Source organism: Esox lucius, chromosome 12 (assembly GCF_011004845.1).
Source record: "Esox lucius isolate fEsoLuc1 chromosome 12, fEsoLuc1.pri, whole genome shotgun sequence".
Taxonomy (NCBI): domain Eukaryota; kingdom Metazoa; phylum Chordata; class Actinopteri; order Esociformes; family Esocidae; genus Esox; species Esox lucius.
Window position 1 is genome coordinate 24,515,130 of NC_047580.1, and position 26,213 is coordinate 24,541,342.

The window sequence follows — 26,213 nt, forward strand, 5'->3', positions numbered from 1 at the left end:
ATTTAATGGCTGTTAATAGTAACATCATATAACTGAGACAACTTTAGTAGTTTTGATTTACTGTTGAAGGTTAACTAATACAAAAATAATATATTAGAAATATTATTTAATTATTACAAAATGTTATTGTCAACAATTATTTGTATTATCCTTCGTTGTAGTAGGATAATGACCCCGAACCAAAGAACATTCTCAATACAAAAAAGCTGATGAAAATAGTTTCCTTCAAAAAGTGATGTAAATGTAACGTAATAATGTTCACCTCAGAGTCCAGCTTGAGACGGTAGGTGGTACTCTTGTTCTGAGGATGAGTGGAGGCAGCAAGTTAGCCACATGGGTGGAATGTGGAACTACAGTATTTCAGCCCGTATTATTTTTTTCATCCTTTTTTGTTCTTAGGAATTAGGAGATTTTATATTTACTTTTAAAGCTCGTTCTTTGATTTAAAACAATCGGCAAGGCATTGTTTCCCTATGAATACATTTACACCAGTTACAATACAACTGTAATACTATGTACACATGGTCATCAACAGTATATCTTTTTTAATTCATCTTTATTATAGGGAAGCAAATGTGCCAGCATGCTACTGCACAGATAACCTGCTTGCAAGTCAAGCACTGAGACGGAAATAGTGTTGGGATCCCTTTATCCAATCAGAAAGAAGTAAAAACATTCCATATCATTTACTACAGATTTAGACCTCTTCATTCCTGTTTCTACAGGGATCCTGATCACCATTGCAGGTCTGTGGCTTTGTGAGATTTTTGGATAGTCAATTTGTCAGTTTCAAAGTTTACAAACAGTGTATTGCAAGCATGTGTATATTACACGAATATACAATCAGTCACACATAGACCCCCCCCCCCAATTACATTCCCCAAAATCTGGATTGTATCTGTTCCAGGCTTGTTTTCCTGAGTTCTACAATATGCATAGCCTTTTAATGGTCTGTGATCATCAATAGGTATCATTGCTTATTACTGATTTATAAGCAATTTTCAAACTAATAATTAACAGCCAGGCTTAAACTACTTATGACAAACCCTTAACACACAGGTTATCTTGGCCAATGTACAGTAACGTGTTACCAGTATATTACAGCAAAGTTTGTGCAAATGTTTTCATAAACATACTCAGCATGTTCTGAGCTCGCAAATTATTAACAGAACATGACAAGTTTTCCTACAAACATTAAAGGACAACATGCATTCAGGAAATAAAGAGTCACTGAAAGTCATACAGTGAGAGAATGTGTTTTCTTATGCATATGTATAGACAAGGAATACTGTACAGTACACAGGTTGGTGGTTGTTATCTAAAATGCTCAAATCAAATATCTGTGAAATACAAAATGTAAGAAATGTTTAGCCATGTTGAAAAAACAGCAGATCAGAATACAGAGTATCAAATAAAAACATGAACTGTCGCAGTAATGAAAAGGTTTTGTTAAGATAGTTTGGTAAAGGGGCATCTATAGAAAGAAACAGAGAGCCCCTCCGGTCTTTCTATTTGAATTTCACCATTCTAACCCCTATTTCCTCATCCTATAGGCATTTGCCTGCCCTGGACCTGCCAGGAGCATTTCAGCTCTCTCAGCCTCACTTCCACAACTTTCCGTCCATTTCTGGAAAGAAAGAAAAGGAGGGAAGAGAATGATAGAAAGGAAATTAGAATTATATTATTAACAAATCAACAAAAGTAGGTGGGGTTAAACAACTACATTTTGGAACCCCTGATATCACATACAGTCGATTTACCTTTATTGCAGTCTTTGGACATATCGCGCTCTTTCAGCAGGTTGTTTTTGTAATCTAAGAATAGAAAGTGACACAAGTGATTGGCGTGTCCATGATGTTCAGTACAAGCACCGAGCAGTGACAGCCATTACAGAGACAGCCATTACAGAGACAGCCATTACAGTGACAGCCATTACAGATAGCACGAGTCCCCCTATTCAAACATTCCAATGTACATGCCCTACAGCAGGACGGAAACTTTACCTGAATTCAGGTGATGCTGGTTGCAGACCTTCAGCTCTGTGGCATTCAACGCAACGTCTTCATAGCCATGACACCTGCATACCAGTAAGACAGGAGGTGATAGGGTTAAGGTGTCAGTGAGAGCTGAGGTCCTCCTTGAAATTGAGTAATGCTCTCAATGTTAAGAATGACGGTCCACCGTACAAAATCAAGTCTCACCGTTCAGATCTTTGAAGGTCGTACTCCAGCCCTAGACCAAGATTCAACACATTTAACATTCACAGACACAAAACACACATGCGGCAATTCAACTCATTTCAGTGGCTCATTTGGGACGGTCAGACACACGTGTGTGGAAGTGCGGGAAATCGAGGACAATTCTACAAATAAAGTGAGGACACAGTATACAGAACGAGGCACAGAATGCAGAGGGACACTCAGCCAAACGGACCCACACACGCTACCTCTCTTCCTGCGTCGCCGGGTAAGCACAATGACCACTGTGACGATAAAAGCCAGGAGGAAGAAGGTGGCCAGGATGTAGCCGAGTTGCTGGAAGAAGTGTCCCCGGTGCTCAGGGAGGATGACGTTGACCACCCTCGGCCGGTCAAGTTCAATCACGTTAGGGCCTGTGCGAAAGCACAACACAGTCGGTTTGTTGGTTAAAGGGCCGCTGTGTCAAATCCTGCCTCGAACGTTTCCACGACCAAATTTAAACGCTGTCGTGACTTGTCTCCTCCTTTTCTTTTACAGAGAGACGGAATAGTATTACCAAGTCCAGGGCGGTTTAGGGTGGGGAGGGTAGTACAGAGTGTGTCCAAAGTGAGTATTCGGAGACGGCAAGTCAATGCAAACTGATGGACAGACCGGCGAGAACGTTTAAATTGGTAATAACTCAGGCACTAGTTACTACCAAAACAGTTTAAGAGAAAAAACCCATTTACTGCAGATGTTTTCATTTAAGCTAGTACAGTATTCATGCTAGTCATACGGTAAAAAATTTATGTATGGTCCCTTTAAGTATGATCTTGGTCACATTTTCTGCATTATCCATGCTGTGTAAAATTAATTTATTAATGAATGCTATGTAATGGCTATATGCCATTGTTCTTTCTATCATTTTCAAGCTCAAATAAAATGGTATGTTTTTTCTGTATTGTTGGGGGGGAGGTGCCACTATTTTAGACTGGTTTTAATTTCTTACAGAAAGCATGAAGTAAAAAAGATCAAGAGATTTATGTCAAAATAACCAGCCATAATGAGTTCCAGACCTGATGTCACACATCCGCAATGTTTTGTCCCTAAAAGAGAAATACAGATTTCAGTAATGTGCAGTCAAATCTGCCTGAATTAGTTTTCCAGTTATTTATTTTTCTCTCACAGACACAGTGAAGTGCTTGCGCAGTATGGAAAATAACTCCTAGCTGTTGTCATCTCTTTCAGGCCGGAAAGTCCACTAGCATTACTGGCCTGTGTGAGTAGAAGACATCTTACAACATTCACCACACAGTCATGCTCTGTGCAACACAAACACAATTTAATGCCAGATTTCAAACAGTTACCGTAGTTGGGCTATAAATTGAAATATCTTACAGAAAGAGGTGGGGAGATTTAATTTAGAAAGCCATGTGATTAAATAGATAAATTAAAGCTATTAGGCGTAAAAATTGGTTATTTCCCTTCATGAAGAATTTCTTTCCCACTGGCTAGAACCCGTTCTAATCCATTTCTATCGACCAATCCATACCTTTCCATTAGACAATAACAGTTATTGTAGAATAACCCTCAATCAGTTTGCTACTGTTATGTAACTTTTACACAGGTCTCGCTGTCACATGCTAGGGTGAGAAGACAAATGATAGTCATCGGGTGTAATGATGGAGGAGACCTTTATTATCACAGCCTGAGGAGCCTGGTGATTCAGCAGACATTCTCATCCAGAAGTTAGTGTAGTGAGAGCATACCTTTGCATACTTTTTCATGGCAAATTACTCAGTACTGTGCTTGGACCTGTAAGATGCGTTTGCTTTCTATCACCTAGATAGAGCTATTCTACTTTTCCAAACCGCATATATGTCAAAACTAATTAAGAATAAGCTAGACCGAGAATAGCTCCTAGGTTGGAATGAGGAAGAAATAAACGGAGATACCATCCCTGAGTGGATTGAGCAAACCCTACTTGTCATACACAAAGTTGTAGTCAATTAATGTAATTTAACACTTCCAAAGTCCCATCAGAGATGTTAATTATCTCTTGTCTGGTTTGAATGTTGTTAATATGCATGAAACCGCAGTGTCAAGGTCAGCTACCTCTGGGGAACAATTAGTCAAGCCTCTCTCCGTGTTTCCATTTCCCTGATGGATCAGATCAGACAAGAACATACATGCAGAAACACAGTGAGACACAGACCGTGACGAGGTCACACCACATGTGGTTTGAGTCTTGTTTAAAACATGTGGTTCATTTGCAAGCAAACGAGCAAATCAAAGACGTCTTCGTTCATAAATGGATAATCTTGTAAATTGTATAAATCACGTGTGTATTGGATTCATGCTAGCTGTCGGTTGAGTTTTATATCATTTTTTCATCTCACAGTTTTATTTTATCATATGAAGAAATATTTTCATTACCCTGTATTTAACCATTTCTTTACTTTTTCTATTGTTAAAACATTGCGGTGAGGTGAACAGGTAAGTAAGCTTTTACTTTAACTGTGCGCCATGCCCCAATTCTAGAGAATACTGTATATAAATAACATTCACTTAAAGACAAACAACAGTTCTACATTGCCTTTTGGAGGCTCTGTGGTGGTCACAATCAAAGCTCTACTTTAGCTCTACTTGAGCTTGGCATAAATGATTCCAGTGGAAAAAAAACATTGTTAATCCCTAATTATAGCGGATTGTAAAGGTCTGTACACACAAATATGTGCTGGCTAAATGTTACTAAGGAAAAAGCATCAAGATAAAACAAGAGAAACTAAGAGAAAAGTCAAGATAAAACAATTCAAGACTGTCTGCACTGATCCACAGAAATTTCTTCCCTGCATACTTTACAATGCTGTTAAAAGGGCGAAGTGAGATCGAAATCTCCCACAGAACCAGCCCCCGCCAACCCCACCCCCGCTTGCTCCCTGCTATGTCCCAGCTGGGCCAGATGCTAAACAGATGTAGCACACTTCCTTCTGCTTCTGATAAACATGGCACAACAAGAGGTACAGATAGAAGAAACCTTTTTAACAGTGAATCCTTTCCAAATGCACTGTATTATGTTTTGCACATATGTAACATAAATGTATGACTGCAGTTCTATTGGAAGCCTCCAGAAATGTTACATAATACAGAGTTTGGAGCCCAAAAACTGCCTCCAACCTCTACCTCTGTGTCTCTCTGATTGCCACTGTCAACAAATATTGTGCAAAAAAAACAAAACAAGAAAAATAAGTAAGGAGAGGGAGTGCCCTCTCTCCTTTAAAGAAAACACAGGGTCCCAGATTCATGTTTTCTAATAAATAGACTAAAGATCAAGAGAGCCAGGAGATAAAATGAGTAGGAACACTTCTGTAGATAGGGGATTGTGGAGTTTGGGAGAGATGAAGAAACTTAAAGAGAATAACAGTATTAAAACAGTTAAGGATTCAGCATTCTGTACTCCTTATTTCCCTGGACTCTGGCTTTACTAAAACCATCTAACTATGGAGCTAAAATGGTTTCTCCTGTAAACTAAGACGCTCAACTGCGGAAAAATGAAAATGGTCTCCAATGAAAATGAGAGCACTTCCGTTCTGGGCAATTAGTGGCCGTTTGAGCAGACTGCTTCAGACATCAGTCAGATTCCCCAAACAAAACCCCTTCCCTTTCACCACACTTCCAAATCTCCAAACTCTCTCGCTCTGTCTGCCTCTCTTGGTTAATCGATGGTCATATGCATTTTCTTGCTTTTGCATATTATTTTGGACTTTGGTCTATTTTTCATTACATTCAAGTATTCCCACATTCTTGTGTGGACTGCGAAAATGTTGGAGGGGGGATCTGTCAGAAAGACGCACTGACTTCACTGAACAAAAATCCCTATAAAAAATGGCTCATACAATAAATACACCCCAGGAACTGTGTTCTCACAGGATACTTAAAAGACACACACCCAGAAACCAATAAAATCAAGAGGCAAGAAAATTAGGGAAGAAGTGTAACAGACAGTAGAAAGATCTATCCTACAGTTGAATACAGACAGTGCTTACAAATAGCACAAACAGGCAGGTTTGTTTTAAACAGGGTCCCCGTGCTCCACTGATATGTAAGTTATGAAAACACTCTCACATTCAGTCATAGAAAAAAATCAAAAGAGAAGCGATGGGTCTTACTTGGGTTGTCATTTGGTAGTGTGTGGGGGACAGCAGGAGCGGCAGGAGCAGCGGGAGCAGGAGGGGCAGCCGGAACATCCGGGACTGCAGGAGCAGCAGTGAGCACCGGAGGAGCTGGGGGCAGTGGAGGTCCCACCATGAGCCTGAAGATGCGTCTCTCGTGAAGGCCACAGTAATGGTGATGGAGGTGGCAGGAGTAGAGACCCTTGTGGACGGGCTGCAGGTTAGAGATGGTCAGAGAGAAGTCCCCTACAGAGAAGGCATCCTCAGACACACTCATCTGGTTCTGGGGGAAGAGCGGCCCGTACTTCCGACGCTCTCCTGAGGCATACAGGTCGACCAGGCGGTCAGCCCCATCGGGTCTCACGCCGGGGGGTTGCCAGTCCCAGTGGGCCACCTGCTGCTGGTCCTCCTGCTGGCCCTCCATCCACAGGGAGCGCCGGTTCACACAGGGCAACGCTACACTGCTACCCAGCAACACCACCAACACCGTCTTGTCCCCATCCCAGTAGCGCTTCTCCTTACGGGCTGAGAAACAGGACAGGTTGAATACGGTTCCGGACCCGAGCAACAATGAATGCGTTAGATCATTCCAGTTATCACAACTCAGGAATCTGTTGAGGATGGTTACCTAACTTGGTGGTATTGAGCTGTATCTTGACAGACTGGTGCAACTGGCAGTAGTGGTGATGCAGATTACAGGTATAAACACCCCTGTCAGCGGTTCCCACGTCTGGAACAACAGCACACACTCACATGTCTAGCTTTCCAGGTGGGTTATGCCGTCATATTTCACAGAGCTGGACACAGAGTACAGTGGACAGGGCCAACTTACTGTTTATAACCAGGGAGAAGTTCCCATCACTGAAGGCGGTTTTGGGGATGGTAATGCGTCCTTTGTTGAGCCCATTGTAAACCCTCTCTTTGACGCCAGAGGACATGTCCAGTATCCTCTCCACAGAGTACTCTGGGCTGCTTCGAACCAGGTCCCAGTGAACCACTCTCTGGCGGTCCTTCAGCCTGTCCTGGGTCCACACCATGCGGGGGCTGTGGCAGGGCAGCACGGCCCGCGTCCCCGCTGGGAGGGTGATGTTACTGGCCTCAACCACTACGCCTAGAGTGCTGATGCCCTGGCCACAGGCTAATGCAACACACACACACACACACAAACATAACTTAAGTAGGAAATACATGAAGAAATGTTGTGGATGCAATAAACATGGTAGAACAACACATGCATTTTGGATGTGGACTTACCACTGGCCAGGAAGACAGCTAAAACTGGAGGGGGAAAGAAATACAACAAAGTCATCATAACAACGAAAGCAATCTCTCAGGCAGGATTTGACTGAGTTGACCAACACTGACCCCAGACTGTGGTCAGCATGCTGTTGTTTAGAACGGACAGCTCAAACAGTAGTTAGGACTGACTGGAATTACAGCTGGGCCGCTGAGAGAACTGTGTGGAGGAAAGGAGAAAAGGCCAAAAGGAAAAATAAGGCCATCATTTGTTTCCATTCAAAGGTAGGCATGAGATGAGTGAAATAATTTGGTAAGATGTGTTGCTCTATATCTAGATCTTTCCCCTCCTGGGACTGAAGGCTTTCGTAACGTAAGTTGCCTTATTCTAACCCAGATTTTCATTCAGCACTTTTACTATACATGTGCTGTTTACCTAAGGGCCAGCAGCTGGGAGAGAGACGAATGCAGCCCAGACAACACAGAGGTTCTATTCATTCCCCAGCGAACCTCTGTCAAGACCAATGTCCTGGGGAAAATGAACAGCTAGCCAGCCCTCAACAGTGTCCACTCTCACTGCCCAGAACAGCTGGTTGCTCAGTACTTAGATCAGACACATATCATAACACCAATGCTTGTATAAAAAAACCAAAAAGATGAAGAATAAAGGCTTAGCAGGCAGGCTTTTATTTTGTTAAAAACAGAACCTTTTCCTCACTGTTTCAAGTAAGCCTATGCTGTTTTAAATGTGTTGTTGGGTTTCAGGGACAGTAAAGACCAGGTGTTTTGTTTGTATACCGGCATCAAGCCCCTCATAAGAGCAAAGATAAAACATACTAATACTTAGGAAGAAACATCTCTTGTGCATTCTAATAGTCTTTTAATGATTTTACGTTGACTGATTTTAGTTACATGTATGCAGTCAGTAAACATATTAAGCTTCAGTAAACATTCAGGTTCTCCAAGATAGTGATCTTTAATTGAAAATGTTTATGATAAACAGAGGACTGGAAAATTATTGGGACAGTGAATCCTTTTTGGTTTTTAGTTTCTGTATTACGGCTATTTTTATTTAAAATGAAAGAAATGGCTATGGTGTAAAAGTGCAGACTGTTAGCTTTAAAATCAGGGTACAGTATATTCATAGATATCGAATGAACCACTTCAACATGAAAGCACGTTTTGTACATTGTCCTTCCGTTTTAGTACTTGGGTGTGTTTGCAATATTAGTGCACAAACAAAATAAGTGTCAATGTCTAGTTTTGATTCATTTGCATTTGGAGTCAGTAACTGGTGTCTAAAAACCTGAGGACCAAAAGAAGTGTCAATTCAAGTCAAGCGTGCCTCCATGAGGCAGATATAATCTGAGTAAATCTATCAGAGACATCGATCACACAGGCTGGACTCCACGGTGCTAAAACTATAGCTAGCTTCCAAAACAGGATGGCCTCCTAATTTGTATCATGTAGCTGGTGTTAAGTTGGATGCATGTATGGCTGCAATTGTCTCACTTGTCTTCATTGATGATGCAAATGTTGACAGCAGCAACAGTTACACCTGAGAAACATCTTGTCTACTAAGATTACAACTGAGTGCCTCATTGGACAATGCTTCATCAGGCAGCAAGACAATTATAATAACACTTCAATAAAGCATGCCTGTCACATGCTAAAGAGTTAAGGCAAAATGTCCCAGAAACAACCAGCTCCTAAAGATGGCTGCAGTACAAGCATGGACAAGCATAAACAATTATGCAGTGAGAGAGAAAAAAAAAACATCCTCAAACACTGTCATTTTCTCCTTGATCTTAGGCACCATAGCAAACACTAAAATAGTAAACTACCTGATAACGAGTTGTCATGTTTAATGACCACTTATACAGTAACTTGGATACCAAGGCAAATTGCTAAGGTCTCATGTTCAATGTTCAGTTTGAAGGTCAATTTATTCATTATTAGAAGAGCCAAACATGATGCAAATTACTGATGCTGAAACCACTGATTTTGAAGTCAAACATTTTCCAGATTGTATATTTAAGCTAATTCAGGAGGTAAATGGTGATATCGTGTTACCAGATGAGCCCACACAGCCATGTGAAAAATACACCCCCTGGAAAGGATAGTTGAGCAAAATTCCAACCGCTTATATTGAAAAAGATAACCCAATTTAAGAAATTGCACCAAAAAATGTTTTTACTTTTAATTTACTTAATTAAAGAAGGTAGCCCACCCCTATAAAAACCATCATACATAATAGCCAAAATTTTAATCAGGTGTAAATGATTAAAAAAACATTAGAGAGTAACTTGTGAGGGTCCAGCCTTCCATAAAACCTGGAAACCAGGTCTGGTATGGTCTTAACCATATGGGTGTGTAGTAACACACAATGCCAAGAACAAAACATCTATCCATTGGCCGCAGAAGAAGATTATTGATGCCCATAGAATTGGGAGGGGTTACAAAACCATTTCCAAGCAATTTGAAATACATAATACAACTACCCAACAGATCATCATCTACAAAGCCAGACCACTGGCTATCTACATAGGACAGGTCGTCCAACCAAATCCAGCCCAAGAGATTACTGAAAGAATAAAAATCAATCAAGGTATCTACAGGCCTAACAGTCAACTATCAGAAAGAGATTGCACAAACATGGCCTACGTGAAAGATCAGGAATGGATCAGGTTGCTCCGAAAAAAAAGAACGTCAAGACATGACTGAAGACTGTCAAACACCTGGGTAGACCAAAAGTATTCGAACAATGTGCTCTGGACAGGTGAGTCAAATGGGGAGTTGTTTGGCCGCAATGTCAATCGCCACAGCCTTTAAAAAGAAGAACCTCAGTCCAACCAAAAGAAACGGACAGTTATGGAATGGCCGAGTCAAAGCCCAGATCTCAAACCTACGGAAATGCTGTGGAAGGGAATTGAAGTTGGCCATGCTCCCAGTTGATGTAAGAAACGAATAGACAGTTACAAGGAAGTTATTTGACCGTAGCAGATTAGTAACAACCCTAATAAACTGCAGATTCAGCCCAGAAAACTCCAGGGGCAAATCGGAGACACACTTTTCATTAAAATGCTTTATAAGCATTGTAGGGTTGACAGTATACTAAGGCTGGAATCAGTCATTTTCTGAATCACAACTCCCTCAACCTGTTAATCATCACGAGTCCTACCAGGAGGGTGTGATTACAGATACAGGACATGTGTGAAGAGCAGAATGAATACTATCAAGTCTTGGAGCAAGCACAATACTGGTAAATCAAGGAATATTTTTCCATTGCTAATGCCAATTACTTTGAACGTTTTTATTAAGCAGTCAATGTTAATTTGAATCATTGTTTAAGAGTACATAAAATACAATTTTAATGACATAAGAGGCTAAGGAGCTAAAATATTTGACCGGTAATCCCCCTTCTACAGTATTCTGAGTAACTCCAGTCTCCGGATGGTGAGACACTCATTACTGACACGTATAATGACAGGCTGCAGGGATTGTGCTGACTCTACCGCTCTGACCACAGTTAACTCAAAACACATTGGAGTAAACCCATAAGAAAAACACCCACATGCCACCAGATTTCTGATTCAAATATGATGCCAATATTTCTTCTATTAGTTCTATTACACAATGCATAGGCCCTGGTAAGCATAAGGAATTTCAGTCTTTTTGATTATTATACAGGACTTTATCAAAGACCTATCAAAATAATATTTGCCTACTCATATGTAGGTCAAAACAAAAAGTGGAACAGAGCTGTTATTACTGTCAGCTTTCACCCTGAAGTACAGTAAAATACACGCAGAGATCATCCATTACTTTCAATGTTGTTTTACATTTTAAAACTGATTAAACTAATGATCAGTGGAGAGATTTTCTAGTAGTCGCAAAAAAATTGACATCCTAGTAACTTAGTACAACATCATAAGTCAATTAAAATAACTTCCTCATCCATTGCATTGACTCAATAAAAAACATCTTCTAATGGATGCAAAAACACCATTGTGCAGCCATTCTTCTCAAAGTTTTTGTTATTGTCTTAGTACAGTTAAAACATGGAACTTACTTAGAAACAACAGCAACATGTCTTTCAGTCGCACTTGTATTTCCTGTAAATGAAGATGCAGATTGTAAAACGATGCTTTCCAGATCAAAGGATAAAAAGCAACACCTGAAGAAACTAAATCAACCAGTACAATAACACTACAGATGTCTTTTGGAGAGTCTAGACCAGCAGTAGATGCTCCTCCTTCGTTTGCCCCTTGAAACCCTACACCATCCTGGCTCTGTCACACCGTAGAACAGGCAGACTTCATCTTCTACAGCTACGGATCAGTATCTGCAAAAGCCTCTGCCTTCTGACTTACGGTCACGTCATATTTTAATGAAAGATTGTTTTTAATAACTTTTTCACGTTGGCTGAATTTCTCAGACTCTCAAGCCAAGAATGTGGATGAACGAGGCTGCTCCATACTGCCACCCTCTGTTAGATTTATGAAACTGCACAACAGGTTTAAAATAACAGCCAATGCCAAGTAGGTATGAAAACACAGGAACGATTTATTAAATAAGCACAGACACAATTAGGATTTGAAAGTGACGTTTATCGTTTCTTTTCACTTCCCAACGACCCCCAGCTCAAATCCTCAACAGAGGAAAGAAAAGCACACGTGGAAGATGTCAACATCACAGATGACTGAGATCTACTTCAAGTAGCAATGGAGAGTAGGCTGTGCTTGAGGAGTCCTGTTACGACCCAGAGTGGGTCAGTCAGCAGTGCACTGCTCCTGTAGAACTTCACTCCCTCTTGGACTTGTACTGTTTGATGAAGATCTTAGGTGTGTTCCATCCTTCTGGGGCTTTTTTCAGTCCAGCTCGCATCCAGATCCTCTCAAGATCCTTCTCAAAGCGTTTCTGAACCCAAAGACAGTGTCATCATTAATGATCTCAGAATGGCTGTAATACTATTGCAAACAGAACCATTTATATTTTGAATGTGATGGCAAAAAAAAAAAACTGACCTGCTTCTTTTTCCTTCTGCCGTCCAACACTCTCCTCCTCAGGAACTTGGTGCGCTTCATGAGTTTCTTGTACTTGTGCCGGTTCATCTTACGCCGTCTGATCTCCAGCACATTCTTACAGCTGAGAGGCGTTACAGAGTCATCCCCCTCTTCTAGGAGAGGGACTCTTAATGGTGGCAAAACCTTGGTGTCCAAAATCATGTCACCTTCCTCTATGGGCAGTGATGCCTCTAACAGCGGAGGGAGGGAGTAGCGCAGAGAGAGCCAGCTCTCCAGGGGGGACACTGACAGTTTACGGGGGATAAGGTACTCATCCAGCTCTGGCTCCAATGCCACCCAGCGTTGGGGAGGCTGTGTGTTGTCTGCTGCTGTCGAATAGAGTCTGGGTTTTCCAAATAGAGAAGAGTAGCAAGAGGGAAAGACAGGCTGTAGAGATTCACCCAATGACAGTCCACAAGTCTGAAGGGCACCTGCGCATTTAGGGATAATATACAGAGGTGTATTAAATTACTGTTATAAGTGATAGCTATAGATAGTGTATTTATTTATTTTATTTTTTAGAACGTACCAGTTACTCGGCAAAGCCGACTGATGTGAGGGGCCACCCTTGAGATGAACATGTCTACGATTGAAGTTGAATCATCGGGATTGAATAAGTCAATTTGTCGCTCCAAATGTGCCCTAAGATAAAAAGTTAAATACCATTTCAGATGTAGAACGTAATATCAAGTAATGGTAACTATATTTTCCTTAGTTGGTCGACTACACCGGCAGTTGTCCAGCAACTAGCTGCTTATATGATATCACTGCCTGTATTACAGTACACTTTTAGGTACTGCTATTTTACTTTTAGCTACAAACTGACAACTATCATTTTGACTGATAGGCGAGCAAAATTTCTGAAATGTACGCTTCTCTGCTAACGTAGGTTACATCGTTATGGTACTGTACAGTGAGGTAACTAGCTGCCTTGCTAACGATGCTAATCACTACTATTACGTTAAACACTTGACTATAAGGGATCCCCAAACAGTAGTACCACCGTCCAAAACAATGCCGATTTTGCATTTACTAACCACAAACAAATTAATCAACAGTAACAATGTTATTTTCCCAATTACCTACTTGACACATCGGTGAAGCTAACGTTAGCACAACCTTCGTTTTTCAATGTGACTCCAGAAGTCAACTTCCGGTCCATCCAAAACTCTCTTCCTCTTTTAGATTCACGAAATTGTGACCGACAACATGGTTCTACCTCAGTAATTAAATGAATGAGTTGATTTAATGTTACAGTTTGTATATTACTGTAGCAGTCAAATGTATGGGCACACCCCCTCATTTCTCTATTTTTACTATTTTCCTCATTGTTGAAATAATAGCGAAAGCATCAATACTATGAATGAACAAATATGGAATCATGTAGTATTAAAATATCAAAACATTTCATGTTTAAGATTCCTCAAAGTTCCCACCATTTCCATGGTTGACAGCTTTGCACACTCTTCTCTTGCTCTCAACCAGCCTCATGAGGATATCGCTGGATGATGATCATCATTGTCTCAATTAACTAAATCAGTTCTTTAAATATTATTCTATATGTACAACTCACTGTACATCATATATTATTCTAACCAGAGAGAGGTATGCTGTAATCGTTAATTTCACTCATACTGTATAGTTGATTGAATCGTTCTGATTCTGCAATGTTCCATCAAACCCATAAACCCATTAACAGTACAAAATCATAGGACATTTTAATTAATTCAGGTTCTTTATTTAATATTTTGTCAATATTTACACACGAGGAAAACATATTTACAAGAAACTATTAAAACACAAATACAATCATTTCAATAGATCACAGTAACACTGAAGCAGTGTTGATGCATTTTCTAATTAACTGATAATTTCAATTCCAATATCCTGATGGGGTAGTGCTAATAGTGCTCTACTAGATTACCATCTTTAATATGACCATAACATAAGCACAGCAATAAAAGTCCACACCACTGGAGGGCACCATCACTCTGGTGTTTTGGTCTGCACTGGACTAATGTAAAGACTGGAGCACAGCTACCTTAAAGACATAGGGAAGATTACATGTTGTGAGTAGTAGCTTAACCAGCAGTATACATCATTCATATTTTGTAAAAAATTAAAAATACAAAAATAATAATAATGAAAAATATGCATCTCAGTAATTGTCCCATATTGATACAATGTTTTTCACCCCCTCAATGACGAAGAGTTGAAGACTCATTCATATTTCAATTCTGGTTGCCATGTGGCACAGTTATGTAAGAGAGGAGGAGCTTCCACTTTTAGAGTGCTCTACATTTAGAGACCAATGGTGGTTGGCCCATCAAATAACTTATTTATAGGACATTCTTTCAATGGTTTCATTCAGCACAGAAAGAGGATGAAGAGGTATACAGATGGCTACAGGCATTTAATGGTTTGACAGACACAAGTGTTATGGTGGCTTATGGATCTGTGTTGTAGCTAGATAAACCCTGGGAAGAAATATCAGTATGAGTGGCATCTTTATTTACAAGACATCATCTCTGTTCAGGGGACAGCAGTAGGACAATGAATATGTAACATGCCTTATCAACACAGAGATATAAACAAAATAATTTGCTAAATGTAGTGGAATATAACATCCCTCAGGGCAGTTGTAGACATATACAGAATCTGTTCAATATCCATTCTTCATTAAACTTCAGTTGCTTTCACTGTTGCTTTGTAACCTCTCCTCATACAGTTGTCAGTTGTCAGGGAACACCAAGTCACTATACAGTTGTCTTCCTCTTTTACTGCTTACCCAGTTTATTTTAAAGCTTATTTTCAAATGGAACTTGAAATTACACTTATTTAGATAACTTTTTAGCACTGCACAGAATAAACAGCATTGTTTGTATAATGATAAACTGTATTACACCATCATGATTTTCACTTGGAAACAGTACTTAGACTACAGTAGATCTGGAATGGAGTGTCACCATGGTGGGTGGACTGTACAAACTGAAAGATTCATCCCTGTACATCTCTACCATAATATACTATCCATCGATCATCAACAATGTAGGAATATCAATAAAATATATAGTATAATAGCAGGCCAACCATTGTGTCCCATCTCCCTCCCAAATAAATTAATATGAAAAACAAATTCTGTGGGTACCGCAACACTTTGTTATGCAAAGCAGATCGACCAGCAAACTAGCTTGGTGGACAAACACAGTCCATGATTCAATAATATGGTTATGAATACCCCTTTAGTCATCAACACATTTCTTCATACTTCACTTCAATAACCTGCTTGATACACACAGTGGGATAGAGCTACCTCAAAAGACGGAAAGTGCAAAGCTAAAATGAACAGCTTAACATTATAAAAAGGTATGGCGGTTCACAAAAATAAATCGGTACCAGTTAAACATCCTACGTGCAAAAACAGTATGAAACATGAACAGAATGTACCCATAAAATCGGAAACGACGTCGATAAGGGAAGAAATAATGAACGTACAGTAATACTGAACGTTTAGAGAAACAGTATTCTGTCATCTAAGGTGGTCTAGCAGTCAATAACAAACAGCTGGTACACATAATACCATAGTAGCATAGGTTAGATTCTGGCAAACTGCTATTTCTGTACTCTCTCTGTCTTTCACACTTTCTCTCCTCTACACATAAAAGCATAAAATGCCCCAAAATAAATTGAATAAAACTTGATTTTTTTAATTTTAAGGCTATGTCCATTCTCTCTTGTTACTTATCTATCTTCTTTTTCATTTACAGTATGAGCAGGTGAGACTTGAAGTACATTGTATATTGAGATGAGAATATCCCACTTATTAAATATTAAGAAGAAAATATTCACTCTTTCCTGGAGCAATTGTGTTTGGCTGTACAGTACTATACACCAAGTAATTAAAGCTATAGGAAATAGACAAATTACAATCACCTTACCTGAAAAATCACTAACACATTAAACTGTATTCAACTTAACTAACATTTAATTTAAAAAAATGACACTTTGTTGTTGGATATATGGAAAACTGAAAAAGTAAACGGGTTCAATCCAATTGAAAGCATTTTTTTTTTCCAGGCAGTGCTACTATCACTATACAGTAGAATCCACGACAACATCGACAGGCCTCCTCCCAAGGTCCCTGGCAGTGTCAATGGCACTTTCGATACCCTGTGTGATCCGCATGTCTATGTACAGTGAAGTAGACCTCAACGAAAACTCAACCAAATGTACCATTTGTTCACTGGGACAAATAAAACAATTTACAGGCAACACAATTTCTGAAACACAAAGACAGGCAGTAGATGTGTGTACACCCAGACAGGCAGAGGACGGAGCAGAAAGAAACAACGCCTCTGTGTATCTCCGGGCACGGCTAGCCACCATCAACGCAACCACCGGGGCTTCTGGGAAGAGCTGGACTGGCCTCACTGACCGGCAGACTGGCCAGGCTTCATCTGTTCATCGTCATCATTAGTTACAGCGAAAGCCTGCGTTCTCCTCTTCTCCCGGAAGGATTGGGTCTTATGGGAATGCTTTAGGAAGAGGAGACAATACTCTTACTAAATGTTGGCAATCCAGAATGAGATACAGTCATTACAGGTCCTACGTTGTATAGTGAGTGTATGAGTGCAAGACTTGTGAGTTAAATAACACATGACATGTACATTAAAGTGTATTGAACAGTAGTAGTTTTATATCATATAATGGATTGCACTAATCCCAACATCCATGAAAGAACCCCACTTGAAAAGAGACAGTTGGACTAACCTGCAGATGGATATCCAGGAATTAACCAGTTTGGATAGGCTAACAGTTCTGGACAGGGAGAGCAGACAAACAGAAGAGCATGGACAGCAAGAAATATTTACACAACTACACCAGTTGGATCACAGCAATGCCAAAACAACAGTGGCACCAGTCATGGCAGGATCACAGCAGTGAGAATACAACAGCAGCACCAGTCACAACAGGATTACAGAAGTGGCAATACAACAGTGGCACCAGTCCCAGCATGATCACAGCAGTGACAATACAACAGTGGCAGCAATCATAGCATGATCCCAGCAGTGACAACACAACAATGGCACAGCAGGATCACAGCAATGACAATACAACAGTGGCACAAGTTACAGGAGTACAACATCTGAAGTTAAAATACCAATGTTCACTGAAGAATTCACGCAAAGGCAGAGAGCAAACATCTGCTTACACATACAGTCAGCAATGAATGTCAACCTGTCCAATCTGGTCCCTTGTTTTAGATTGTGGAGCATCTGTCCACTCTAGAGCCAGTAAAGATGACACCTTACCGATGAGGACTGATGGTCCTGTGGCCGGTCCAGTTTGATGCGGATTTCTGACCCTTTACCTCCATCCGTTTTACCAGGACCTGGATAATAAAACACAAGACATGAGCTGTTATGACCCCGGACCAGGATGTGCTGAAGTACTAGGGCAATAAATCAGACATATTTATATCATCAAACGGGGCATATGTTTAATTCTCTTTGTTTAACAAGGCAGGTCCTGAACACCCTGTTAAGCAGCAATGAATCATTTATACCTTAAACCCTCTTTATTGTACATACACCCCCCCCCCCAACACCATGGCCCCTCCAGTCACCTGGTGAGCTGCATCGGCTGGTGGTGCTCGTCGTGCTGCTCATGCTGTCCTCCAGCCAGGTGCTGTAGGTCAAGGAGTCCCGCTTGTGGGGTGTCCCGGCTGACGATAGGCTCTCCTAAGGAAGATGGGGAGAAAAGGGTTAGAGAGCCAAAACGTGCGAACACAGAACGCAGGCAGGCACCCACAAAAATCACTCGGTCAGTCACCATGCCGGTGTCGTAGTCCTCCGTGGCTTCTGTTTCGTTCTCCTCCACCACACTGGCAAAGCTGCTGGCATTGGAGGAGGAGCGGGAAAGGTCATGACCCTCAGGGATGGATGGAGCTCTGGTGTTACAAAGAGAAAACCTACACTCTTGAGTGAGTCAGCAGTCCATCCCAGGACTGGACCACCCAAACCCACATTAAGTGTTCACTTTAGACTTCTCACCGACTTCGTAGTACTGAAAGGCAAGTCCACTCACATGTTCTTTGTAGTGGCCACCTCTGGTGAGCTCTGATTGGAGGAGTTTTCGGACTTGGGGTCCTGGGAGACGTGGCCGCTGTCAGGAGTCTTCTGTGTGCCAGATGAACACTCCCTACTGTTCTGACTGCTGCTGAGCGGGGAGGGGACAAGGCTGAATATGGAGGGCAGGAGGGTACATACAAATAAAGGGCCAGGGTAACAGATCCAGGGGTGGGGTCAGGACATTAACACATCAACATCCACATTCATGTCTCTGAACACTGAGCCCCATTCATGTGATACGACCATGCTTACATTTTCTCGTGGACTTCCTGGATATTCTCGATGCCAATGGCACTGCTACGTCTAGAGCTAAAGGGACCAGACTTCTTCCTGGTCGGACTCTTCCCGGGGATGATCAAAGACTGACAGGTCAGGAAGAAAACAACACATGAGAGTGAGAACCATGACATCCCCCATCTCACAACAACAGACAGAAACCAACATGTTGTCTGTCTCCACTGTTAACCACATTATTTTGGTCTGTATGTTTGTTAATTAACAGTGTGTTACATGTTAAGTAAGGTATAGGACCTTAATTTAAAACAGGGTGCTTCAGCAGAAGAATAATCCTACAGTAACAGGAAAATATTCATAATGTGGATTACATGAAATGTATATATTTTTGTAAGGGAATATCAGTCTGACATCTCAGTGTAAATGCTCAGCCTATTTATACCACAGCAGGAAAGTTCCCCCGCAACAGGAGACCATACACACCTGCACTGTAAATCATCACTTGGTAAGTGGCATGGCTTTACAGTAGGGTGACATTATTCACTATGAATCGTGAGACAGTATAAGCCATCTATGTGGAAAATACAAGTGTAAGAGTGAATTATTATCATGCAGAGTAACGGTACTCATGCCTTCAAGTTGTAGCTAACAGATAAGAAAACATTAGAATATGCACTTAGAGGCTTAGCGTCAAGCCCCGGTGCCAAGGCAAGTGAGAGCAGAGCAGAGCATGAGATGAAAGATGGATTCTAGCACTCCAGGGCTTATCACTAAAACGTGCTTTCTGACTGAACGCTTTGTTCACTCAATCTCTCTTTGTAAGCTTTCAAAATAAGGATTTGAAAAATAGCTTTTATCCTATGTGGGCTTCAAAGAGCTTCAGGATCCTTTTTTGTTTTCTTTTTTGGGGGGCGGATGTTCTCAAAACCATAACTATTCATAATTTTGAATACACTGAGAATTAGTTAAACAAAGTTGTTGAGGACAAACATTCAATATATACTGTACACGTGAAGTGAGAGCAACACAAAATCCAATGTAATGATAGAACAAGGAAATATGGAAGACGACAAAGACCAACCAGGTGAAGGCTATGGGGAGATTATAACACCATCAAGCTTGGTCCTCAGGCAGTCATACACACCTTTGTGAAAACGTATTTAAATCTGAGGATACATGGACTGAAGACTTATGTAAAATATGTACAAATAATGTATAGATGCATTCTCCTGCTAAGAAACAAATGTATTATATAATTATAGAAATCGCCCTTTTCCATTCACGGGTGGAGTTTATACTTGGAATCCTTATGTTACTGTTCACTGATAAACCACAGGAAAGGTTTTTGTCACAATGCTGTGGAGTCATGCAGCAAAACAACAGATAGAGAGGAATAGTAAAGAGTGAGTATTTGGAAACAGATATAAACCTCTTCTATTGTTCCTATCCCTATGGCACTGCCTCGACGTCCATATTTACTGGGACTTTTCCCTGGGACAAGCAATGACTGAGTCATACAGAGAGAGAGAGAGAGAGAGAGAGAGAGAGGGAGGAGACAAAAACACCATGTGATTACATGCAGCAAGTTATGTTAATAAAAAAATACCTTAAAGCACATATTAAAGCTGAAGTTTAGAAATGAATTCACAGTTATTATAAGAGAGAGACTTTGGGTGCCATGGTGTAATGTGGAGAGGGACTAGCTGACACGGTAGCCCAGAGAATTGGCAAGGAAGAGGATAATGGAGAGAGAACAGCAGACATGGTTCATGAACATTAATAAAGCCTCCAGTACATTGATATACAGGTTGGTTATACATCTTGTTGAAAGCACTTGGTTGTTGTAAGCTTTATCAGTATTTTCTGTGAAGTTTTTCCCATTTTTCTGGCATCTATTAGAACAGAGCTGAAGTGGATGATCTAAATAAGAAAGAATTTCCCAAAATAAGTTCCTCTCAGATTTGATAGAAGTGTCCTCTTTCATCAAAAATGTGATAGAATACATTCCAAATAAGCCAAAGGTATTTCAGAAGAAAAACATTCAAACTGTCCGGAATCACGCTGGGATCAAGTTTCACTTAGATGGGCAAGCCTTCTGCCACTGCATTCTATCTGTCGGACAAATGCCTAAAAACATACTCACCATGTAGGCACTAGTCCACATACAGCCACTACAATGTCTCCTGAAACAATGTTTTCATGAAACACCAAGCATGAGCTGAAGATAGCATGCAGTCAGTGCAGACCGAGCAGGGACACATTCAGGTACCATACATATTACATATGCAGGGGATTTTAATACCCGACCAATATTAGGATGTATTCCATGTTAGAAAAACAACCTCTGATCCAATGACATGACTCAGCTCACCCACTGCAATGTCAATGAGATCCAGTGTCCCAGTATCTCGAGCTCAGAGAGGTTGTTGTGTGAGTGGTCAAGCCTCATCCATTTGCAGGTACAACGTGTGAGTGGTTAGTGAGTTAGGAAGGCGTGTAACCGGGGAGATGACGGGGCTCTATCAAGGGTTTCTCAGGGAGAGGAGAAGACCAGAGGAGACAGCAGTGCTGTTCCTGTAGTGTACTTACTATCCCTGGGAATTTGGGGCTCTCGGGTGGGTTGTGGTTAAAGTTGCCGCTGATACTAGAAGAGACAGTGTGTGTCTTCCTGATATTGAGACCCATGGCATCCATAGACTGGCTTCTGCTGCGGATCACCCGCTACAGAGAAAGACGGGGGGAGGAGACACGTTGAGCCGGATCTAACCACTGGCACTAACCACCGTAACTAACCACCTCAGACAGGGGCAAACACACCACCCAATACTGACACTAAATCCCACTACGGGGCCAACTACAGGGGAAGAACTGAAGAGAACCATACTGATTCAGTACAAAGCAGGACCCAAAAAGCTTCCAACCTGACACTAAGCTAGATGCAGAGAGAAACACTAAGCCTGCAGCACCAAGGGGTCTGAGTGGCTGTCAGTGTAGGTGATGGGAAATACAGTGGGAAGAACAAGTATTTGATACACTGCCGATTTTGCAGGTTTTCCTAATTACAAAGCATGTAGAGGTCTGTAATTTCTATCATAGGTCAACTGTGAGAGACGGAATCTAAAACAGAAATCCATAAAATCACATTGTATGATTTTTAAATAATTCATTTGCATTTTATTGCATGATATGAGTATTTGATCACCTACCAACCAGTAAGAATTCCGGCTCTCACAGACTTGTTAGTTTTTCTTTAAGAAGCCCTCCTGTTCTCCACTCATTACCTGTATAAACTGCACCTCTTTGAACTTGTTACCTGTATAAAAGACACCTGTCCACACACTCAATCAAACAGACTCCAACCTCTCCACAATGGCCAAGACCAGAGAGCTGTGTAAGGACATCAGAGATAAAATTGTAGACCTGCACAAGGCTGGGATGGGCTTCAGGACAATAGGCAAGCAGTTTAGTGAGAAGGCAACAACTGTTGGCGCAATTATAAGAAAATCGAAGAAGTTCAAGATGACGGTCAATCTCCCTCGGTCTGGGGCTCCATGCAAGATCTCACCTCGTGGGGCATCAATGATCATGAGGAAGGTGAGGGATCAGCCCAGAACTATACGGCAGGACCTGGTCAATGACCTGAAGAGAGCTGGGACCACAGTCTCAAAGTAAACCATTAGTAACACACTACGCCGACATGGATTAAAATCCTGCAGCGCACACAAGGTCCCCCTGCTCAAACCAGCGCATGTCCAGGCCCGTCTGAAGTTTGCCAATGACCATCTGGATGATCCAGAGGAAAAATGGAAGAAGGTCATGTGGTCTGATGAGACAAAAATAGAGCTTTTTGGTCTAAACTCCACTCGCTGTGTTTGGAGGAAGAAGAAGGATGAGTACAACCCCAAGAACACCATCCCAACCGTGTAGCATGGAGGTGGAAACGTCATTCTTTGGGGATGCTTTTCTGCAAAGGGGACAGGACGACTGCATCGTGTTGAGGGAAGGATGGATGGGGCCATGTATCGTGAGATCTTGGCCAATAACCTCCTTCCATCAGTAAGAGCATTGAAGAAGGGTCGTGGCTGGGTCTTCCAGCATGACAACGACCCGAAACACACAGCCAGGGCAACTAATGAATGGCTCCATAAGAAGCATCTCAAGGTCCTGGAGTGGCCTGAAAGTCCGTATTGCCCAACGACAGCCCCGAAACCTGAAGGATCTGGAGAAGGTCTGTATGGAGGAGTGGGCCAAAATCCCTGCTGCAGTGTGTGCAAACCTGGTCAAGAACTACAGGATTTTTGTTTTAGTTTCCATCACTCACAGTTGAAGAGTACCTATGATAAACATGACAGACTTCTACATGCTTTGTAAGTGGTGAAAACCTGCAAAATCGGCAGTGTATCTCCCCTCTGTATGTGTGCGTGTGTGGGGGCTGGGGGGTGGGGGGTGGGGGGGGCAATCTGTCTGCTTACATCCACAGTAAACACCAGTTGGAGAGCATCCACAACCCATGAACCCAGAATGCCCCTGTAGAACAGATCATACTGGAGGTAAGGACAGAGAGACACAGAGAGACAGAGGGTATATGGCCATGGTGATCAATAGTGGTTATGCGACAGTATGTATTTGGAAGCGTGACACAGAGATGGAAATAAAGCCAGCTATGTCACCAATGCAGGGTAACACGCTGCACACAGAACCCAGCGCAACACGACACATAAAGCAAGATATTCACAAGCTGGTCAGCATTAGCTTCAGTAAACCCAGAGGAAAATGCAGCACAGATACAGGGCCGCTCCTCAAACGGAATAACAGAGGTTGATTCATGGACACTGTATAATGCTGTATCATGGACACGGACTCTCACTGAAGCCCCCACGACAGACAGCAAACTCTACAACCACAGAGAAAGAGTGCAATGTAACATTTAAAGTCCTCTGTTTGAGTCTGGTTGGAGATAGAGTTTAGTTTAAATTCAAATTCATGAATTATAATAATCCTGCCCCAAGTTATATATTCAGAGCGATCATATATGTAAAACATATTAATGAATACATATTATCTAACTTAATGCCCAGCAGCTTTTTCTTAGCCAAGCCGCGTTACCTTAAAGGACTCAAAGAAGCCCCCTCCTCCTCCGGACCCGTTCTCCATCTTGTCCTCATCACCTCCCAGACCCATCATTGCCTGGCTGTTGATGTGCAGTTCCTCATACAGGGTCTCTAGGAGGGCTGACCGGGTACGTTCCTGGTAACACACACAGAAAACATGTGGACACATCACAGCAAGGCAGCTCGTGAGAAATGGAAGACTGCTAACATTGTCTAACAAATACACACACCCGAGCCTCTTCGTTGGCTACTGAAAGCAAGGACTGGACTTCTTTGAATGACTTACTTCTAGTTTGGCAAACTTCTCTGCTTTGCAGCAGGCATACTCAGCATTGATGAGCTTAGTGAAGAGAAACTCCTGGAATTCTGGACCCTGACATAAAAGAGGAAGTGGACTGAGTGACAAACCAATAACAGAGGAGAAAGAGGAAAAAGCAATGTACAGGTTTTCAAAGATGGGATTGTACTTGCGCCAACTCACTTTTCTAAAGACGGCCGGGTCTGGCAGGGGTGGCCCAAAGAATGGCACGTCATCTCGAGCTGTCACTGACACCTAACAGAAGACAATGAAATGGGCCCTAAATGATCAACAGCCCCAGGTGTGTATGTATAGTATGATGTTGGTTGGTTAGATTAAAGAAGACCAGGAGTGAATGTATAGCATGATGTTGGTTGGTTAGATTAAAGAAGACCAGGAGTGAATGTATAGCATGATGTTGGTTGGTTAGATTAAAGAAGACCAGGAGTGAATGTATAACATGATGTTGGTTGGTTAGATTAATGAAGACCAGGAGTGTATCTATAGCATGATGTTAGTTGGTTAGATTAATGAAGACCAGGAGTGTATGTATATCATGATGTTGGTTGGTTAGATTAATGAAGACCAGGAGTGTATGTATAGCAGCCATACCTTGTACAGCACATTGTCAGTACAGGCGTTGGCCACTTGCACCACCACATAGGCATGTAGGAAATTGGAGGCTATCATGTCAGGTACGAAGGGCGTGCTCTCCTCCTGGAACACGATGGCCACGATGTCGTTCCCTATGTGCCTCTTCCGCTGCAACTGCAACACAACAAAGGACAGCAGATGAAGAAAACCACGATGGAACTCCAGTCCCTGCCCACAACTTTTAGAGCAGATTTCTGTCTGTCAACAGATGAGCCTGGGTTGACAACCCCTAGTGGGAGGGCAACGGCTTCACATCAACCAGGACAACAGCTCTGATTGGCTTAATCCAATGGGCTGCACCCACTTCAGCTGGGGGCGCTGATTAGCCATTGTGCGTTGCTTCTGATGGGCATTTTTTGTTCGATGTGCTCTGCCACTGTGTTGTGACAGTTTCCCCGATGAAATAAGACTAAGAAGGTTTACGCGTTGGTTGTTTATGTGAGCTACTGTTTTTAATGAAAACACAGGGATTAGTGTACGCACACCGCATGGAGGTTTCATTATGTTTTCATTCCCTATGGCTCATAGGTCACTGAGCATGTCAGTATGTGTCGAAACAATACACTGCCTTCTACTACTTTAAAACACCATCCAAGACAGAAGCCACTGAGAGGAAATCGTGTGATGAGAGTCAGCAGGGGCAGATGGGTGGTTCTGGTGTAGTACCTGTTGGGAGTCCCCCTCAGTGTAAGGCAGCTTGGTGGACACATGAAACATGACCTCTTTGTTGCGGTAGTTGTGGTAGACAGACTCAGTGCCTGTCTGCCCATGGGTCACGTCTAAACCGCCACGGAACCTGGACAGAGAGACAGTCACTTTTGGTGATTTGGGCATCACTGAATGAGTGCATGGTAAAGATGTGGGGACATTCTTACCCTTTAAAGTCATGCAGCTCCACCTTCTGCCCCAGAAACTCTAGGAATTCAACAAAAGCGGGGCTCTCGTCACTGTTGCCAAACAGCTCCTCTTCTGATGTCTGTAGAAACAAAAAATAGGGGTTAACAGCAGTCACATATTTGGAAATGAAAGTAATAAAGTGTTCATTTCTTGCTCTTTTCAGAAAACACTATCATTGACCAATGCAGTGTTAGCATTACACATGTATTGTAAATAAATATATTAAGGTGTCATTAT

The 26,213-nt window shown here is 41.7% G+C and overlaps 3 protein-coding genes across 19 annotated transcripts in view; all 3 read right to left on the minus strand.

Moving 5' to 3' along the window:
• Nucleotides 1-526: 526 nt before the first annotated feature.
• LOC105022386 (matrix remodeling-associated protein 8) lies at nucleotides 527-11,942 on the minus strand. Of its 3 annotated transcripts, XM_010890732.4 has the most exons (11): nucleotides 11,658-11,941; nucleotides 7,715-7,805; nucleotides 7,604-7,627; nucleotides 7,182-7,487; nucleotides 6,978-7,079; nucleotides 6,347-6,874; nucleotides 2,447-2,611; nucleotides 2,202-2,232; nucleotides 2,004-2,077; nucleotides 1,761-1,814; nucleotides 527-1,627 (listed from the first exon to the last, which is right to left on the minus strand). In XM_010890732.4, the coding sequence occupies exons 2-11, from the start codon at nucleotides 7,731-7,733 to the stop codon at nucleotides 1,602-1,604; spliced, it is 1,329 nt and encodes a 442-aa protein (XP_010889034.1). In that variant the 5' UTR covers nucleotides 7,734-7,805; nucleotides 11,658-11,941; the 3' UTR covers nucleotides 527-1,601. The 3 variants fall into 3 exon arrangements, with proteins under 3 accessions (XP_010889034.1, XP_010889035.1, XP_010889033.1); XM_010890733.4 differs by lacking the exon at nucleotides 7,715-7,805 and having other exon boundaries at nucleotides 11,658-11,942; XM_010890731.4 differs by lacking the exon at nucleotides 11,658-11,941 and having other exon boundaries at nucleotides 7,604-7,801.
• A 232-nt stretch (nucleotides 11,943-12,174) lies between these two features.
• Nucleotides 12,175-13,845, minus strand: aurkaip1 (aurora kinase A interacting protein 1). Of its 2 annotated transcripts, none has more exons than XM_010890730.3 (4): nucleotides 13,738-13,845; nucleotides 13,181-13,293; nucleotides 12,613-13,082; nucleotides 12,175-12,505 (listed from the first exon to the last, which is right to left on the minus strand). In XM_010890730.3, the coding sequence occupies exons 2-4, from the start codon at nucleotides 13,230-13,232 to the stop codon at nucleotides 12,389-12,391; spliced, it is 639 nt and encodes a 212-aa protein (XP_010889032.1). In that variant the 5' UTR covers nucleotides 13,233-13,293; nucleotides 13,738-13,845; the 3' UTR covers nucleotides 12,175-12,388. The 2 variants fall into 2 exon arrangements, with proteins under 2 accessions (XP_010889032.1, XP_010889028.3); XM_010890726.3 differs by having other exon boundaries at nucleotides 13,734-13,812.
• A 533-nt stretch (nucleotides 13,846-14,378) lies between these two features.
• rap1gap (RAP1 GTPase activating protein) overlaps nucleotides 14,379-26,213 on the minus strand; it is a 76,679-nt gene continuing 64,844 nt past the window's right edge. For 8 of the 14 annotated variants that reach the window (XM_034295881.1, XM_029124009.2, XM_029124006.2 and 5 more), the window contains 15 exons: nucleotides 25,955-26,055; nucleotides 25,746-25,875; nucleotides 25,038-25,193; nucleotides 24,609-24,680; nucleotides 24,414-24,500; nucleotides 24,123-24,263; nucleotides 21,606-21,737; nucleotides 20,446-20,523; nucleotides 19,035-19,144; nucleotides 18,739-18,891; nucleotides 18,484-18,622; nucleotides 18,278-18,392; nucleotides 17,964-18,043; nucleotides 17,422-17,469; nucleotides 14,379-17,186 (listed from right to left, as the gene is read on the minus strand). In XM_034295881.1, coding sequence (XP_034151772.1) covers nucleotides 17,461-17,469; nucleotides 17,964-18,043; nucleotides 18,278-18,392; nucleotides 18,484-18,622; nucleotides 18,739-18,891; nucleotides 19,035-19,144; nucleotides 20,446-20,523; nucleotides 21,606-21,737; nucleotides 24,123-24,263; nucleotides 24,414-24,500; nucleotides 24,609-24,680; nucleotides 25,038-25,193; nucleotides 25,746-25,875; nucleotides 25,955-26,055 — 1,503 coding nt within the window. In that variant the 3' untranslated portion in view covers nucleotides 14,379-17,186; nucleotides 17,422-17,460. The remainder of the gene's footprint in view (nucleotides 17,187-17,421; nucleotides 17,470-17,963; nucleotides 18,044-18,277; nucleotides 18,393-18,483; nucleotides 18,623-18,738; nucleotides 18,892-19,034; nucleotides 19,145-20,445; nucleotides 20,524-21,605; nucleotides 21,738-24,122; nucleotides 24,264-24,413; nucleotides 24,501-24,608; nucleotides 24,681-25,037; nucleotides 25,194-25,745; nucleotides 25,876-25,954; nucleotides 26,056-26,213) is intronic. The other 6 variants (XM_034295880.1, XM_029124005.2, XM_029124004.2 and 3 more) reach the window with 6 other exon arrangements.